At 45.8% G+C, this 19568-nt stretch overlaps 1 protein-coding gene across 1 annotated transcript in view; it reads left to right on the top strand.

Annotated features, from left to right (window-relative positions):
* AATF (apoptosis antagonizing transcription factor) overlaps window positions 1-19325 on the top strand; it is a 58132-nt gene extending 38807 nt beyond the window's left edge. The window contains exons 9-12 of the mRNA XM_081844175.1: window positions 237-304; window positions 2127-2207; window positions 5057-5128; window positions 18695-19325. Coding sequence (XP_081700301.1) covers window positions 237-304; window positions 2127-2207; window positions 5057-5128; window positions 18695-18758 — 285 coding nt within the window. The 3' untranslated portion in view covers window positions 18759-19325. The remainder of the gene's footprint in view (window positions 1-236; window positions 305-2126; window positions 2208-5056; window positions 5129-18694) is intronic.
* The last annotated feature ends 243 nt before the right edge of the window (window positions 19326-19568 follow it).

The raw sequence follows: 19568 nt of genomic DNA, 5'->3' as shown, positions 1-19568 counted from the left end.
GGAAATTCGTTTTGCGAAGCACCTCCAAAACGGAAAACCCTTTCGTCTAGCGAGTTTTCCGTCTTGCGGGGCACCACTGTAAAGCCTAGGCAAGAAGGAACAGCAGGTTGGCTTTCTTTTCTGTCTCCCCCGCCCTACAAGATGATTGTTCCAAGCCAGTCTGAGAATTCCACAATCTCGTATTGCTCTTTTCAAAACACAAAAACAAACATGGCTTCCTCTCTCTTCATTTGCAGCTCCTCAGGGAACTTATTGAACGTAAAACCAGCTCCTTGGACCCCAACGACCAGGTGGCAATGGGCAGGTAAGCGGCCTGTTTTTGTCTGGCTTGAAACATTGCACAAAGGGCAACACACTGCTGGCTTGCACAGGGTAGTGCAATGAATACTCAAGTTTTGAGTTTGAATTGTAATGTTTGCAAAAAGGCAAGGGGATAGGTGGGAAGTGATTTGTGTTTATTACACCACGTATGTGTGTGCTGAAGATATTTGGAGGAGACTGAATTGGAGGGAAGGGGGTGGACAGGAGGCAGGGAATGAAAATTCTTCCTGCTAGTTACGCACATTTTTATTTTTAAGCTGGAAGCTGGCATTGCCTTCACCTGATTTACTTGTCGGGGAGCCCGGCATCGCAGGGTGGGGTGGGGTGGAATCTCAAAATCCAATTACCACAATCTTAATATAATCTTAATTACCGCAATCTATTTTATTGTAAAGTCAGATAAATGTACAATGTAATCACCACTTAAGTGCGGGAGTTTTTTGGGCTGCCTCCTGTTTAAATGATAGCAGAGCCTTGTTTCCGTAATATTCCAGACATACCACCAAATAAACAAAAACAAAACACCACCAGGCAATATTTTAACAAGGATGAAAACCGTTTCACCGATGCGTCTGAGCTTTTTTTTTTTAAACGCATCAAACAGCTTATGGGCAGTGATTTGTATGCAACCAACTCCAGCTCAGTTTTTATTTAGTTTTTTTGGTTTGTGTGTGTGTGTGTGTGCATCCTGTATGTATGTGGCTGCATGCACATGATAACTTTTAAAGCGCTTTCAGAGCACACACACACACACACACACACACACACACACAAACTGCCCCCCAAATCCTGGGAACTGTAGTCCCCTGAGCTATAATTCCCAGCACCCTTAAACTACAGTTCCCAGGATTCTTTGAGAGAGGAAATGTACTTTGAATGTGCTTTAAGGGTATGGTGTGTTCGCAGCCAGAGGTTCTTTCCTAACTCTCATTATTGTGTCAAAACCCCCCCACCACCTTTAATGTTCTTCCAAATTTTAGCTGGCGGTTGTTTTCCAAATGTGTAACATTCATTAACCAGATTTAGAAATGTTGCTGTGTGTGGTGATGGGGTGTGTGTGTGTGTGTGTGTCGCTTTTTAACAAAGCCTTTTTCTAAGCACCGAACTGGAGATAGAAACAGGGTTTTGCCCCTTAGCTCTACATTTGACTCTGGGGATGCAGAAAATGGGCTCTTAGGCAGCTTTAAGGCCATCGTATTTTTAGCTCCGCTGCTATTCTGGCCTTCCTGCAGAGCCTCTGCTGCTAATACAGGCAGTGCAAGTTCCTTCCTGGTCCCTCAGCTTGTTCGGGGGCTGCCAGTACCTTTGGGTACCTCCTATGATGGTCTCTGAAAATATCCCCTCAAAAGTCCTCCATCCATGAGAGGCTGTTTCCTCTTCCCACTCAGTTCCTGTTTGCACTGGCTCAGCGTCTCTAGCAATAACCCTCCCTCTCCCCTTACACATGCCCAAATTTTACTGGGTGCCAGGGTTCGAATAAGCCTAGTGGCAGCTGATATAGGTGCCTTTCTCCCATTGACGGGGGCCGTGGGTGCTGATTGTTTAAATTATTATTTAAATTTAACACCCGCCCTACATCCTAAGGTCCCAGGGTGGTTCACAGCACTAATACACAATATGGAGAACAGATTAAAGCAATTTACAATCAGAAAACTTAAGTGGGTCCTAGAAATATACACCAGGCCAAGGTGAAGGAGTGCATCTTCAGCATTTGCCCAAAAGCTGTGCGACGATGTTCCCACTCTCTTTCAAGGAACCTTAACAATTACTGCAATTTCCTCCCCCCCCCCCCCCCGCTTCCTTAGGCAATGGCTGGCTATCCAGAAACTGCGGAGCAAAATCCGGAAGAAAGTGGACAAAAAGGCCAGCAAAGGAAGGAAAATTCGGTGAGTACATTAGGCTGCCTTATCTTTACTTGCTAGATCACTTTGCACCATGCATGCCCACTTGACTCTTTCGGTCAGCCAAACTGGCACTGGTGCATAATCCACACTTGTAAGAAATCAGTCTTTTAGTGCGGCAGGACTTTGGAACTCCTTACCTGTTGACATAAAGAAGGTGCCTTCCCTGTACTCTTTTTGGTGTCTGCAAAAAAGCATTTTTGTTTAGGTAAGCCTGTCCAGGCATGTAGAAGTCGTTCAGTGCTTTAATCTGCTTTTAGCTTATTGTTGATTTCAATTTTTTTTGTATGTTTTAAATACTTGTTTTTAACTGGTTTCTTAAAAAATACAAATACTGATAACTTTATTCTTTTGTAAACCGCTTTGAGGTTTTATTACAACCAACCGGTATATACCGTATTTTTCTGTCTATAATACGCCCCCATGTATAAGACGCCCCCCCCCCATTTTGGAGGACTCCAAATTAAGAAAAAACCCCTCAGCACTACCCGTGTATAAGATGAGCCCCAATTTTAAACCTAATTTTTTGGTTTAAAAAACCCTAGTCTTATACACGGGAAAATACGGTAAATATTGTGAAATAAAAACAGACGGTCTATGGTGCTTGGCCAGTTGTAGCTCACCCTCCCACCCCACTCTGTGGGACCTGACTGCCTTCTTAGCTTATTATTATTAGCTTCGAGTTTTATTATTTGTTTCTTACACAGCCTTACTTCTTCTTAAATCGATAGGCAGAGGCTATCAAAGTAGTATACAGTAAAAAAAAGAAAATGGATAAAATTGTATTCACCAACAGAGATGATGCGGAGGGTGGCAGCAAAAGAACAGGGCCCTCTCAGTGGTGGTTCCCCATTTGGGGAATGCTCTGCCAAGAGATGTTTGCCTGGTGCCATCATTGTTTGATCTGTCGCTGCTAGACTAAAATTCACGCACCTGAGACTCCGAGCGGGAAGATGAGTGTGCATGTTTAGGGAAGCTTTTAATGTTTGATGGATTACTGTATTTTAATATTTTGTTGGAAGCTGCCCAGAGTGGCTGGGGAAGCCCTGCCAGATGGGCGGGGTATGAATAATAAACGATGATGATGATGATGATGATGATGACGACGACGACGATGTGTGCATGGCTGCATTGCATGCATGTGCTCAGGTGGCCCACAATAGTTTCTCATGTTCCTAAATGTTTAAGCCACGACCCCAAGCATTACAGGCTAATAATACCAACATATTTTTTTTTAATCGAGCTTGGAAATGAATACCTAGCCAGTCCAACTATTGGAGCAATGCATCCAGATCAGTTGTGGTTGGACTCGAACTCCTTGCATCCCTGACCGTTGGCCATGCTGGGGGGCTGATGGGACCTGGAGTCCAGCAACACCTCGGGGGATTCTTGGGTCAGCTACCACCGATTCACCTTTTTTATCCTGAGTTGTGCGTCAGAATAAATTTGAAGTACAAGATGTTTCTCTTTCGATGCATTGAAGCCAGAAAATCTACTGTACTTCCTTCCCGGCTGGTCTGGTTTGGTTTTGGTGGCTGAAGGTAGGGGAGAGAGGCACAACGTCAAGCACCCCTTTCGCATGTGTGTGTGTGTGTGTGTGTGTGTGTGACCAAAACAATAAATCCCGTGCTCAGATGGGCACTTGATAGAAGTCAGCCTAGTGGGGCTGGGTCAGGCCTGGCATAGCAATTTTTAAGATAGATGTCATGAGATAATTTATGAAAAGAGGGTTGAGCTGCTTTGTTGGGCCTAAAAGCCTGTAATTATTGACTATCAATATTCCTTCCTGTCAGCGTCGTATGCAACTGGGATATATTCATGACTCCGCCAGAGCCCCATGACAGGCCTCGCACCACCCTGAGCTGGGCTCATAGAACCTTTCTGTTATTATTATTATTATTTCTTCTTCTTCTTCCTTTTAGCCAAAGGGATTTAGAACAGTTTTTGTCTGTGGGATTATGTCTCTCTCCCCCCCCCCCCGAGTTATCAGAAACCTCAAGGGGGCGGAGGGGAATGACCACGGCTGGATTTAGGTTTGATGAGGCCCTAAGCTACTGAAAGTAATGGGGCCCTTTATATGTCCAGCTGTCCTTTGTCAACAACAAATTGTCGCTGGTTTTTTTGTGTTGAATATATGCTATATGGTAATTTATGGACCTAATAGGTATCCAAAGCCATTGGCACATGTTGCATGCAACCAGTCCATGCAGAATGTAGGCACCCTATATATAGAAATGAGCAAACTGGTGATATTTTAGGGAGCAGGCTAGCAGCTGGCGCCCATTACTTACATCATAGGATTCTGTTCTTAGACGGAGGTAAAGTTCTCAAACCAAGACACCATTTCCGGTTTTGCAGAGTTTGTAAACCAAATTGTTCTTAAACCAGACTGTTCTTAAACCGAGGTACCACTGGAAAGGATTGAAGGGAAAGAGAGGTGGGAGGAGAAACTGCTGGGGAGAGAAGGGGCCCTCTGACCTTCCCACCGCTGCCTTTGTATGGCTGCGATCTGATGCTCTGAATTGAAACCTCACACGAGCGCAGAGTGTGCTGCATCGCTTAGCTGCAGCGATTTCCGTGAAGGCGCAACAGCTTTGTGGGAGGACAGCAGCTCAGTAGCAGAACATCTGCTCTGCATGCAGAAGGCCCCATGTTCAGCTTCCAGTACAGCTGGGAATTGTTCCTCGCCTAAAACGCCTGCTGCCAGCCAGTGCAGGAAGTTCTGAGCTAGGCAGACCAGTGGTCTCGACTTGAGAATAAGGCTGCTTTCTGTTTTCATTTCCTCTATCTGAATAGTTCCAACACATCCTCCCTGTGTGTGTTTCTCTTCCCAGGTATCACGTCCACAGCAAGCTGGTCAGCTTCATGGCCCCCATTGACCATTCCACGATGACTGATGATGCCAGGTTAGTAAGCGGTTAATTACGCTTCTCGGAGGGCTTTGTGACAGCTTGATATTGACCTGTTCTTCAGGCTGTCACTGTCCCTGGTTCTTTGTATCAGTTAGCCATTTGTCACCGGCACAATGTGGGCCTTCTGTCCTGGCCGAGCCAGATGGGTGCGTTTCGCAGCTAGAATTGCACGCTTGTTTCTCTGCGGTTCAGGCCGGGCTCTGCCCTTGCCATTTGCTGCTCAGACACTTCAGCTATATCTTGCTTTGTGTGTGCTTTTTTAAAAAAAGATAAAGAAAATTTCCATGCAGTCAGATTGCACTGATTTCAATGTCACCAAGAGTCTTTCGTGACATACTGTAAAGGAGAACGCATTTAAGGCCCCATCTGCAGTATAAATTTAAAGCCGTACCACTTCACCTGGAGAATTCTGGGAGCTGCAGTATGTTAAGGGTGGTTGGGGAGACCCCTGCTCCCATCACAGGACTACAGTTCCCAGAGTTCCCTGGTCTGGTTGTTAAACTAAGGTTACCAGATTTTTTTTAATGAATCTGGGGACACTTCATTGAAATGAGTTGGAATGATAGGATTTTGTCAGGGGACTAATTTGTAAATCTGGGGACTGTCTCTGGGAAACGGGGATGTCTGGTAACCTTATGTTAAACCACTCGGAGAAGCCAGAACACAACCTACCATGTGTGAACCAGTGTGGTGTAGTGGTTAAGAGTGGTAGACTCGTAATTTGATGAACTGGGTTCGTGTCTCCGCTCCTCCACCTGCAGCTGCTGGGTGACCTTGGGCTAGTCACACTTCTCTGAAGTCTCTCAGCCCCACTCACCTCACAGAGTGTTTGTTGTGGGGGAGGAAGGGAAAGGAGATTGTTAGCTGCTTTGAGATTCCTTAGGGTAGTGATAAAGCGGAATATCAAATCCAAACTCCTCTTCTACCATAGCATAGTAAGATGAGCATCCTCTGCCCTGCCCACTACTGGCATGCGGCCCCCAGAAGGTTGCCCGCAAGGCGTTGTGGCCCTCGGGTTGCAAAAAAAAAAAAGTTCCACCGCAATTTTTAGCTTAGCACAGACTTTGGTTTTACACAGACCACTCATGGTTTTTTCCAGACATCCCCAACCTGGTGCCCTCCAGTTGTTTTGGTCTGTGCTCATGCTTGTTTAATGTGTCATGGCATGGGAATGTGGCCTTTATTGCAGTTGCAAGAGGCAAACATGGCTACTGTTTGGGAAGCTTCTTTAAAAAAAAAGGATGTTTCTAAGTTTCACAGGAGGCCGAACTGTGTGACCAGTTTCTACTTGTAAATGATGCACAGGTGGACTGCATAGAGCCTGTTGTCCTCGGCTGTATTTCTGGGGACCACATTTTCTATGAGGCCAAGTTAATTTCACAGCGTCCAATTCAAAACGGCTCCTGGAATTGCCCCCCTCCCCTTCCTTCCATATATTATTTTTTTAATTTTTTCCCCTTTTGCAATGCAAAACCTATATAAGCATGAAAGAGGGAAGGTAATGATAACGGCACTTTCTTTAGTGCCAGTCGAAGGTAATTTCATTGTTTGCAAGTGTGAATTACGAGATTGAAAATGCAAATAATGCATTTCACAGCGGTGTGATCACGCACTGGGCTCCCCCCCTCCCCCTTCCGTCATTTTGGAGGCTTGACCCCAAAATAAATAAAAACACCGCATGTTTATAGTGTGAAAAATCAGGCGCTGGGGGGGGTAGTGGGGGAAACAGCAGCATGCTTACAGCCTATAAAATAGATTAATTGCCTGGTGGTGGGACTTTTGGAGGTGGGGAAGAGAAGATTCATTAAGGATTAAGGATGCAAAAGGAGTTGGGATGCTCACAGTTTTCTCCAACTCAGCAGACAATGGCTTGCAGGGTGAGCTATGAAAGCGCCTTTCTAGATTTGAATGCTGAGCTGGGACTTTGTGAAAAAGCAATTTGGGGTGCAGATGATGGCACAAGGGCTCTGGGTAGCCAAGGCAAGAGTCAGAGATGCACTTGGAGGAGAGAGGGTCTGGCATGTCAAGGTCACTATTGGTCTGGGATTGAAGGCATTGCGCAGAAAGCTGCTCTTTAAGGAAACCTTGTTCGTCCATCTGCCTTATCCTTTTGAGACTTTGGTAGCCCTGCATAACACCTCTTGAGAACTAGAAACTTGCTCTTAAATAAACAGGTTGTTTTAGTTCCTGCACCTAGCACCACATTCTGGGCTGCTTTGGGAGGAAAGGCAGGATATAAACTTAATGTTTAAAAGGATCGATTCTGCACTTCTGTGGAATTGTGACGTACAGACACCCCGGAGGTATCCAGTAATTAAATTAAGCCTGTGCTTTTTTTTAGGATGCCAGATTCTGTACTAGGTATCCACTCTCCATGCAGAATAACCCTTTGCAATGGACCTTCTCTCATAAGTTCAAAGATGTTGCAACATCAGTGGCCAGCAGTCACAATGGCTATCCGTGCTTCTGGGTACCAGTTGCTGGAAACCACAGGAGCTGAGAGTACCCTTGCGCAGAGCTCCTTCTTCCCATAGGCATCCTCAGTGAGAACGCAGGGCTCAGGGCGTTGGGTAAAGGTGGGTGGGATGCTCCTGGCACATGAAAAAGGACCGGGGCAAAGATTGTGCAGCCCCCCCCCTTTCTAATTGGTCCGGAACTAGAGCAATGTTTCTAAACTTGGCAGCGCCTTTTAATGGCATCGTTAAAAGGGTTTCTCGTCGCTCCTTTCTTTATTAGCGTCTCCCTCTGTTCCTTATCAGACAGCGGGACAAACATAACTCATGGCGCTGATTTTGATCTCTAGTTAAAGAGGATTACAGCTTTGCATTAACTTGGATTGACATGGTTTATAATTTGCCCGCTGATCCAGATGCTGTCAGGACACCCACACCATGTGTGCGCGAACACGCTCAGGCACACCTGGCGCATTGCTGTTGGGAAAAGAACACTTGAACGCAGTGCTTTTTAAAAAAAACAACTGTTATTTTATCACACTTTTCCTCCAAGCAGCTCAAGGTGGTGTACGTGGTTCTCTGTTGTTGTTGTTATCCTCACAACAACCATGTGAGGTAGGTTTACTGTAGGTGAGAGGCAAAATCTAATTTATTAAAAGCAGCTTTGCCTGTTTAACAGCCACTTTCACTCCCACTTTGATATTTTTTGGGGAGCCACAAATACCAGGAGTAATAAATCTACCCCAAACAATCTCTGTGGCTTTGGGGGCGCCAAGGACACATCTCTGCCTTGTAATCCTAGCACAGATTCCATCAAATGTTATTGATCCACTGCTCTCCCTAAAGGACTTGACTCCACTGTGCTAAATTCTTCTGATTCCAATGTCCAGACTCTGGTCCACAATATCATCACTGATCAATGGCATCCAGTGACAAAACGGTGGCTGCTTTTCCTGTGGGGACCTGATGTTTAGGGGTTTCCCCTAATGCCAGTCCTGCTCAAAGTAGACCCATTGTTAATAGGCATGATTCACGTCAGTGGTTGAGCATAACCCAGCACAGAGAAGAAAAGTCACCTGAGCTTTCTGACTTAGTAGTGGAGACTGCTGCCTTTTTTTGCATAGTTCCTAATATTTTATCCCCACCCTTCCTCCAAGGAACACGCCATACATAGTTCTCCACTCCCATGCCCCATCCACACAGCAACCCCTTGAGGTAGGCTGTGTTGAAATATAGCCATAGGCTCACTCTAACCACTGAGCTACGGTAGCCGGATGGTTCAACGTTCTCTGCGGAAACTCGTGCGAAGCAAAGTTAGGTGTAAGGCTGAAATACTTAGGATGTTGGAATGCCATCGCCCTTGACGTACCTCCTCTTGTTGGCCACCAAAAGTGGGCAGGCTCCTTGTGTTTTAGTCAGGGGTGGCGCATTTTCCCAGACTAGGTTCCCGTGTTCTAAAAAGCGGGCTCTTCCTCTGTGTCAGTCACTGCCCGTCTTGCTGTGAGCTGTAGGAGGTTCCTCTAGGAAATCCGGGCATTAAAGGATTAATAGGTTTCTGTGACATAAGAGTTAGCAGGGGGAAAATCTTCACAAGTTCCTAGTCTTTTACTCTGTGTACTTTGTACGTCTGGTAATAAAAACACTGAGTGGTTGGATTAGTGGGGGAATTTGGGTCTGGAGCTGTCAATCCCGCTATCTCTGCAAATACAAGAAGTTATCTTTTGAAAGTTTACTTGGAGGGTCGTTTTAACCCAAATGTTTCCACCTGACCACTTCCTTCTGCGGTTCCTGGCATTTTCACGAGCTCCACGTAAAGTTCGTTCTGCATTGGTGAGAAATTGGTATTATTAGTGTGGCAGCACCTATTATTATATTATACAATGGTACCTTGGTTCTCAAACTTAATCCGTTCCGGAAGTCCGTTCCAAAACCAAAGCGTTCCAAAACCAAGGCGCGTTTTCCCATAGAAAGTAATGCAAAATGGATTAATCTGTTCCAGACTTTTAAAAACAACCCCTAGAACAGCAATTTAATATGAACTTTACTATCTAACGAGACCATTGATCCATAAAATGAAAGCGATAAACAATGTACTGCAGTCACACAATCAATCAATCAATCAATCAGTAGCTGAACTTGGTTCCGCACAGTCACAAAAACAAAACAAAAAAGCCTCAAAAATAAAAACGCAAAATAAATAGCAAAAACAGACAGACCTCAGTGTAACACTCAAAACGGAGCACGTTTGGCTTCTGAAAAAGGTTCGCAAACAGGAACACTTACTTCCAGGTTTGCAGGGTTTGGGTTCCAAGTTGTTTGAGTACCAAGGTGTTTGAGAGCCAAGGTACCACTGTATTGTATTATATTGTATTATATTATATTATATTATATTATATTATATTATATTATATTATATTATATTAATTGAATTCTTTGAAACTCCCTGCATATTGATATTAAGCAGATGCCTTCACTGTACTGGTATCGCCACCTGCTTCAAAAATTTTCAGTTTAGGTAAGCCTACCTGGGCAATAAAGGGACACGGGTGGTGCTGTGGGTTAAACCACAGAGCCTAGGGCTTGCCGATCAGAAGGTCGGCGGTTCGAATCCTCGCCATGGGGTGAGCTCCCGTTGCTCAGTCCCTGCTCCTGCCAACCTAGCAGTTCGAAAGCACGTCAAAGTGCAAATAGATAAATAGGTACCACTCCGGCGGGAAGGTAAACGGCGTTTCCGTGCGCTGCTCTGGTTCGCCAGAAGCAGCTTAGTCATGCTGGCCACATGACCCGGAAGCTGTACGCCAGCTCCCCTGGCCAATAAAGCGAGATGAGCGCCGCAACCCCAGAGTCGGCCACGACTGGACCTAATGGTCAGGGGTCCCTTTACCTTTACCTGGGCAATGTAATTTTACATGTACGTTAGTTTTTAAAATCTGCAGATTTTATCTATATATTGATAATTCCAATAGATTTGGAAGTCTTCTTATTGCTATATACGTATATATTTGGGGGGGGGCACACACACACAAATTAGGTAGGCTTGGAATGTACAGTTTTCTCCACTGTCCCTAAGCCCAGACCTTGCCCCCCCCCCCCGCAATAGCTCCATTCATAGCCAGGCCTCCCCAAAAGTCTGCTCCCCTCAAGCCTTTGCAATTGGACGGGCTGTAAACATAGGCAATGCCCTGCAAAGCAAAATTTCCTGGACCTCTTTGCTTATGGAAATGTCCTTTTAAAAAACAATGGCGAAGAAGTAAAATAAATAAAGCTAACCTGTTAAGAGCAGCAGGATGATTTGTTGCTTTCCCCCAGCGAGACAATTTGTCATCTCTTGCGTAGAATCTGTTACGAAACAGTCAAGCTGTGGAAGGGAGGAAACCATTCTAGGGCTGCGGGATATTAAAGTACACGAAAAAGGACCTACTCCTTGGCCAAAACACTATTTTTTTTAAAAAAACTTTTTGTTTGTGTATGTGCTCTTTTTTGTGATTTATGTGTCTGAATTTGAGTTTGTTCTCTCTTTATTCACCCGTCGGGGAAGCCATAACTTCCTCAGCTCTGCATAGTTGACTCTGTGCTGCTTGTGGGGCTGAATGTGCTTCTTTTGCACGGTCCGTTCTTGATTTCCGGGTCACAGGGGAGACTATGCAGCAGCCGGGCACCATAGCCATGCCCTGTCAACAAGGAGGATTCCTTGACCTACCCCTCCAGATTCTAAGGGCACCATTGTTCAAGGGAGATTCAGCACCCACCGCCAAACTCAGGTCGAGCAATTCCAGTTGATGGCGCAACCGGCCACTTCCCCAAAATATGGGGCTTCTTGGGATAAGGAAGGTGACAGGAAAATGAAGCTGGAAAGCATTGGAAAGAACACACTTGCTTTGACGTAGCTGTCATCTAACCTTCCTGCAAACCGAATGTGGTGAATGCTCAGTGGAACTCCCTGCCTGTTGATATCGCTGTACTCTTTTCGGCACCTGCTAAAAACTTTTTTGTTTTTAGGCAAACCTACCTAGAAACTTAGAATGCTGATGCGTGTTTTAATCAGTTTTTAGTTTATTGTAAACTATTATATAATATATGCAATATTATATATTGTAAACTTTTATAAATTATTATTTTAATTTTTTTGAGTGTTTTAAATTGTTAATTCTTTTATCAATATAGTTTTACCTTCTTTGAAAACCGCTTTAAGGTTTTGTTTTTTGTTGTTTTTTAACAATTCAGCAGTTTATGGATTTTATGAAATAACTAAATAACAGGAAGGGCCTTAAGATTCAGTTGCCACATCCTTTGGGGTGTATCTTCACAGCAATATTTTTTATTATTATTACTATTGTAATAATCATTGTCATTATTATATTAATCTCCATTATTATACAATAATAATTATGATTATATGAACTGAGGTGTCTCCTTTCACTTAAACCTCAAGGCAATCTGTGGACGGACACCTGTCGCATCTCAGTGGGGGTGCTTGTTCCACAGACCAGAGGTGTAGCTGCACAGTGGGCCAAAACTGCTTAAAAAAAGAAGAGAGACAGCTGATTTCTGCACTCACTACTAAATTCCGCTGAGCGCAGAATTGTGGAATCTTCTCTCAGAATCTTGTTGACCATTGCTGCTGCTGCTGTGCTCCTAGGTTTCTGCAGAAATGGAGTCACAAAGGAATCTGGTGTTTTACAAGTCTGGTTTGCCTTCCTTAAGACCGGTGCCCTTATGTAACTGAGCCTGCCCTCTTTTGACCATGTTTCGGGGGAAGCCAATGAGTCTCACCCTCCGGAGAAGGACAAAGTATATACAGCCCACAGAAGGAGAGATGGTAGATCAGTGAGAGTTTCTGACTCTCAATTATTATTTTAACAATGACAACAACGAAAAGACTTCCCCTGCCGCCACCGCCCACAACCAGCCTTCGCAGGGAATTACAGCTTAGTGAGGGGAATAGAATAGGGGGTCTCCTAACAACTCTCAACACCCTTAACAAACTACAGTTCCCAGGATTCTTCACGGGGAGCCATGACTGTTTAAAGTGCTATAACACTGCTTTAAATGTATAGGGTAGTTGTAGCCACAGTGAACCCACCCAAAAGGGACGCTGGGGGCCAGATTAAGAACATTCCACCCACCCCCACGACACAGGGGAGTGGGGTGAAAGAGAAGCCATTGCTGTCCATGGCCGTCATTTGCACAGCCGGGTATGAAGAATCCCTTTTCCTCACCCTACATTTCCCACCATTGCTGCCTGTCTGAAATCCTTGTAGATCTCTATCTTATCTCGGGAGGAGACCTGTTGGAGGTCACCCTTCGAGATTCCATGGCATTTATTCCATTTTAACGTCTTTCCCCTGTTCAGTTCCACATAGAAGCCACTTCCTGGAACTGTAGCAGAATATCGTGCAAGTTTTGTGCTCTGTTCCGTGTTACTTTCCTTCCAGGAAAAATCCCGTTTGCAAACAATATGGAAACGAGTGCTAAGCTTGCACTCATTGTGTGAAAGATAGTGTGGAAATTGACAGTTTGGGAAATTAAATAGAATAAACCACCATGACGTTAAACAGAACAAGCCACCATGTAATTGCAGCCTAAGAGCAGGGTGGGTTGGGGGTCTAAAAAGTGGGTGTTGTTGGAGAGCCCCTTATTCTGACCTGGGGGGAAAGAAAAACTGCTGTAGGCTAGCTACTAGTTAATTTATGGCCTGGTATAATTGTTATCGCCCACATTCTTTGGTGTGGTTTCTATATTGTGTGTGTGTGCCCTTTTCCTGAAGTTTTGGCGGTTAAACGAGGGTGAGATTGCCCCCTAGTGCTTGCTCTCTCCTTTTTTTATAATGCCATCGGAGATCCTGAGAATGTGGGTGGCTTAAAATAAATGCAGCTGCATTTGGCCTTGTTTGGATAGTTATTTTTAAAACCACAGAGTGGTTCACTTCTGCAACACTTTGCCCTGTTCCATTTGGGGATCAAACCACCGCCGGCCCTTGGTTTTGCTCTCCTTGGCATGTGGGCACACAAAAAGCTCCAAGCGCACCCTGCGTTTGGAGTTGCATGACCTCAAAATCCCATATCGGGAGCAGGGAGGAGAGTACCCTGACTTCTGTGACCTGCATAAGTCATGCAGATTTAGCAGAGTTGCTTTGCACCAGCTGCTGGGAATCACAAGTGGGGAGAATTGTTGCTGTTTGTGCTTTGCAAGCAGAAGGTCCTAGGTTCAGTCCTCAGTATCTCCAGGTAGGCCAGGGAATATTCCCTTGTCTGAAAATCCTGGAGGGCCACTGCCACTCTCTGTGTACAATAGCAAGCTAGATGCACCAACTCCATATAAAGCTAACTCCTGGGTATCTATGCTGTGGACTAACCATCCATTTGGGAAGGGCCGTTGCTTATTAGAACAATGCCCTTGCATTCAGAAGGACTCTGATGGCGCTGTGGTCTAAACCACTGAGCCTCTTGGGCTTGCCAATCGGAAGGTCGGCAGTTCGAATCTGCACAACGCAGTGAGCTCCCGTTGCTCTGTCCCAGCTCCTGCCAACCTAGCATTTCAAAAGCACGCCAGTGCAAGTAGATAATAGGTACCGCTGCGATGGGAAGGGAAACAGCGTTTCAATGCGCTCTGGTTTCCGTCACGGTGTTCCGTTGCACCAGAAGCGGTTTAGTCCTGCTGGCCACATGACCTGGAAAGCTGTCTGTGGACAAACGCCGGCTCCCTCGGCCTGTAAAGCAAGATGAGCACAGCAGCCCACAATCGCCTTTGACTGGACTTAATCATCCAGGGGTCCTTTACCTCTACCTTTACACAGAAGGTCCCAGGATCAAACCTCGGCATGTCCAGGTCAGGCTGCAAAAGACCCCCGGTCTGAAATCTTGGAGGGCTGCTGCTGGTCAGTGTTGACAGTGCTGTGCTGACTGCATGAGGCAACTTCCTGTGCTGCTACGACTGGAGGCACCGGTTTCCCTTCTACACCAAGAAAATCAAACCCCCCCCCCCATTTAAGCAGGATCGGCCTGTGCTGACCCACCTGCACCGATTCTTTTTCCTAAATCAGGGTGGTGCTTCTTTCTTATGCAACTATCCTAATTACAGCGCATAATAATTACAGTCTCCCCAACCTCACTCTCAGATTTGATCTCATTCTACCTCCTATCAGTTTCCCTTTGACTTTTTTAGGGGACAGGTTTCTGTCTGTGGGAGAGGTGCAGAATTCCAGCTGCACCCAAACTGCATCTAGCTGGCACCCTGCATCCCCCCCCCCAAAAAAATCCTGCTCCCTTTCTAACGAAATACACAAATAATAAAGCTAAGGTACTCACGTGTTTTATGGCAAACGGCCCATGATCACTCCCCCCTCCACACTCCATCCCTGCTCCAAAGCAAGGTTTTATGATAATATAGTAAAAATATTAAATTAGAAAATGCCTCACTAAGGGTGATAAAACCTTACTGCGGTAGAAATAGGTAATTATCCCCAGCTCAGCCTAAAATGACAGTTTAACAGAAATAAAAATGTTACTGCTCATTACTTGATTTTTGTAGGGTGCAATAAAGGGTAAGTTAAACTTTAATTCAGGGGAGACCCCTGTTTCGACCCCACACCCTTCTGCACGCTCTTACCTTGGGAGCGAGCGCTATTAATTACTCGCTAGATGGGCCACTCCTCAGCGCTCGGCTAATTTGAACGCCCTCTGTGTTTTCCGCAGAGCCTTTCGGGCAAACTGTCCAGCCAGCCCAGATTGATGCTGTTCCTCTCTCTGGCTTCTGGTCTGACTATTAATAGAAAAGGCCTCTCGAGTCGTACGGAGACAAGGAACGTTAGAGAGGCAGCATTTCGCCATGTGCTTGACCTTAAGGAGTCGGGGCTGTGCGGAAAGCTGCTCTCCTACGGTTAAATCGAAAGCTAGTGGAGCAGGAAGATGCCATCTAGCTCAGGAGACCCGACACTGACCGGCAGTGGCTCTCCAATTCCCAGCCCTACCTGGAGACGCTGGAAGCTGAGCATGGGGTCTTCTACACACAAAGCAGGTGCTCTACCCCTGAGCTTCAGCTCTTCTGCTAAAAATAAAACGATAAATAAAAATTCCAGTCCTCATAATCTGAGCTAATAGGAACATAGGAAGCTGGCTTAGACCAATGGAGACCATTGGTCTGTCCAACTTAGTATTGATAGGCCACGCAGTAGCCCAGGCTTCCTCAACCTCAGCCCTCCAGATGTTTTCGGCCTACAACTCCCATGATCCCTAGCTAGCAGGACCAGTCGTCAGGGATGATGGGAATTGTGGTCTCAAAACATCTGGAGGGCCGAGGTTGAGGAAGCTTGCAGGGTAACTCTAGATCAGTGCTTCCCAAACTTGGGTCTCCAGCTGTTTTTGGGCTGCAACTCCCACCATCCCTAACTAGCAGGACCAGTGGTCAGGGATGATGGGAACTGGAGTGAAACAACAGCTGGAGAGACTCAAGTTTGGGAAGCACTGATCTAGATACACAACTCCATAAGCGTTTTAGGTACACACGCATTTGAGATTTGGTGTCTTGTCCCTGTGGCCGCGACTCTCCAGGAATCCAGGAATCTCTTTTGGTTGTCTCACTTGCTGAGCAGCAGAGATTTGAAAACTTCTCAGCCGAGTGTGTTTGGGAAGTGTTATTTACTTTGTAGCATCTGATCGTGACGTTTGTTGACATCAAGTTTTCCCACCCTCATCTAACCCAGTCATGAGGATTAGCAACTTGACCGTGTGTAAAGATACAGGATTTCTGAGCTTGATGGTGGTCACAAATACTGAATATACATATATATACCATACACACACACACACACACACACACACACACACACACAATATACTAATATAGATACTTTTGGCTGTTCCTTAGCCATACCTTTCTGTCGTTGCAGGTTTCAAATATATGAACTTATAAGTAAATAAATATAAATAAATATAAATATAAGTATATTTATTTATGAATCATAAAAATGAATCATAGCCTAATTTTGTCTGTGTGTGTCTTTGACAAAAGCCGTCCTGTTCCCGTTATCAACACCACTGTTGATAGTGGGCCCTATTAATTTGAGTCTTTTGTTGCTGGGCTGTTTTCATTCCCCCTTCCTTCCCCCTCCGGTTCTGTGTCAACCTCAAGGAAAAAAGAACAACATATATGAAAACTAAATTATAGTCCCACGCAGCCTGCCTGATTGAATCCTCCTTACACCACCGCGGTCTCATACATCCTATTAAAATATTCAATCTTGTTCTCTTCCTTGAAAAGCCTTGTATGGAAAGGGCAAACTTATAGGGGGAAGAAAAACCTCATTCCCCAGAGAGATAGAATCTAGCCCTGGCGCAGTATTTACATATTTCTGTGCCGCGCGAGAGTGGCACTACACAAGGTCTCCCCAGCCCTCGTGTTTATTAATAAAGATTGCCGAATGCATTTTTAATTATCTCGCAGCCTTTTCATTTGAAGCCGTGGATGATGGTCGCCGCTTGCTTCTTCTAAATTGACCTTGAAAAGTTGCTTTCTCCCCCTCTTTCTTGCCCCTCCTTTCCCTTAACCCTTGTGTCACCTCAGAGCTAGACTGCTGCAGCACTCTCCTCCTGGGGCGGCCCTTGAAAGCTGTTCAGCTGGTGCAGAATGTGGAGACCCTCTTCCAAACAGGGGGGGCTTTGCACTGGTGGCTTGGCACCTGCGCATGCTCTGTGTCTTTCCCCAGGAATAGACTCATTCCCTTCCTGTGTCCCTCTTGCCTGCAGGCTCAGGTCGTCTTCAGAAGACCTGCTTGGTGTTTGATCTTCATGTTCCCGCCAGTGTTGCCTTCCCAGCAGTGTCACCAAAGTTACAGAACTTGGTTTCCTGGGAGGCTAATATTGCGACTTGCTAGTTTTTAGAGAATGGGTCTGGCCCATTAGGGTGAATGGGGCTCTGACACCATCCTTGAGTGTGCCTTCTCATCTCCATGTCTCCTTACTTGCAGTGAGTCTAGGGAGCGGCCCTGGCTTCCAGCTTCCTCCTCCTCCTTAGCCCCAGAGCTCAACATGGTGGAGGAGGAGGAGGATGGAGACAAAACTAGAATTCTTTGCCTCCAGCTCTGCTTGTCATTGACTCTGCAGGTCCAGCGACGGTTGGGCTCCCAGCCCCACTGAGCACCAGCCACTATTGTGTAGGTCAGTGGTTCTTAGACTTTTCCTCCCTGGGCCACCATTTCAGAATAAAAATTTGCTCACGCCACACTGAATGTTTAATTGATAAGAAATAACATTGGAAAGCGGAGAGAAACATGGTCACCTCTCATGGATGCTTTAGCTGAGATTCCTGCATTGCGGGGTGTGGGTGTGTCCTGGAGCAGATGACCCTCTGGATCCCTTCCAAATTTACAATTCCTTGGTTCCTTGATTTATAACATAGTAAACAACTACAGTCGTACCTTGGATCCCAAATGCCTTGGCTTCTGAACAAATCGGCTCCCGAACAATTGAAACCCGGAAGTGACTGTTCCGGTTTTCGAACGATTTTTGGAAGTCGGATGTCCAACAGGGCTTCTGCGGCTTCCGATTGGCTGCAGGAACTTCCTGCAGCCAATCAGAAGCCACACTTTGGTTTCTGAAAGTTTTTGACTTCCAAGGTACTACTGTACTTTATAATATGACCATGGGACACCCAAGAAGGATAAAACAATTCAGCTTCATACTACACTACACTACACTACACTACACTACACTACACGGAAATGTTCAAATGTTTCTTTGTCCTTGGATCTTCCTGCCACGCTTGCCATCCTCTCCTCCCGCAACAGTGTGGCACACCCCATCCTTTGAGAACCACTGGTGTAGGCAGATGGAGCCATGTTTCAGAGAGCGCCTGGGGTCCATTGAGTTGTATGTTTGTGCTTATAACTGCTGGCTGCTTCCAGCGGTCAATTTTGGATTTTCCATTAGCCTATTTTGTTGCTTGGTGGGGCTGACATAAGCGAAAGTGTTGTTGCTTGAAAAGTAGGGTTTTCTTGGTTGCTTGCTCCGAAAGGCTGTGGGACTTGTGTTCAAAGCTGACAAATGAAATCAAATAAAACGGCTGCACTTTTCTGTTCTCTTTCTTTCTCTCCCCCTCCTCTCCCACCCAGAACGGAACTTTATCGGTCCCTCTTTGGCAAACGGCCACATCTCGAAGGAGGCGACCACGCTTAGTGGTGGGCGTTGTGCTGCCACAAGCTCTGAACCTTGGAGAGGGGAACGTCCACCACATTCGGACACTATCCATCGCTCTGCGACTTCTCCTGCTCCCTTCCCTTCCTCCCCAGTCAATGGAGACGTCTTTTCTTGAACATAACCAGGAGCACCCACCGTCCTTGATGAAGTTGAGAAGCCCCCGGAGGTATCTCCACTTCCTTGGAGTCGGAGTGCTCCTGGAAGCTAACCTCAAGGCTCACCCAACACACGACGACCTCAGCGAAGGTGGGCTCACACGTTGAAGTGCGCCTTGGAAGAGTTGGGCAACTTCTACCAACCTGTGCTTTCCCCCCAAGTACATCGAGGGCAAGAAACCAGACACTTTAAGGGCCGATGAGCAATCTGGAAGAGTGTGAAGAACTTCAAAGTTTCACGGTAGCCATCTCTGGTCAAATCCGGATGAAAGCAAACCATCGCAAGGACACTTCATAGGGGACCTTTGTAGCATCTTGTGTCCTTGAACTACTTGACGGTGATCAGAGACCCTGTGGAATGAAATCAGAATTAAAGAACAGTGTGTGTGTGTCTGTGTGTCACAACTGTGTTTGTGTTCCTGGGGAAAAGATTAACAGAGGGTACAGCACAACTGTATTTGTTAGTGACACACCCTTGAACGAAACTTGATGGCTGTAACTATCCAATCATCTCCGTTCTAAGGAGACATGATTTTAAAGTGGGAATGAAGGAAATAGAACACCAGAATAGTTGCTTATGGTCATGCCCTAAACTACCCTCTCTCGCTTCCCACAACTACCTTGCTGCCTTGCC

The sequence above is a fragment of the Podarcis erhardii genome, assembly GCF_964252035.2.
Source record: "Podarcis erhardii genome assembly, chromosome: 16".
In the NCBI taxonomy this organism is placed as follows: domain Eukaryota; kingdom Metazoa; phylum Chordata; class Lepidosauria; order Squamata; family Lacertidae; genus Podarcis; species Podarcis erhardii.
The sequence above is the reverse complement of the archived record's forward strand: the minus strand, read 5'-3'. Positions and strand labels throughout refer to the sequence as shown.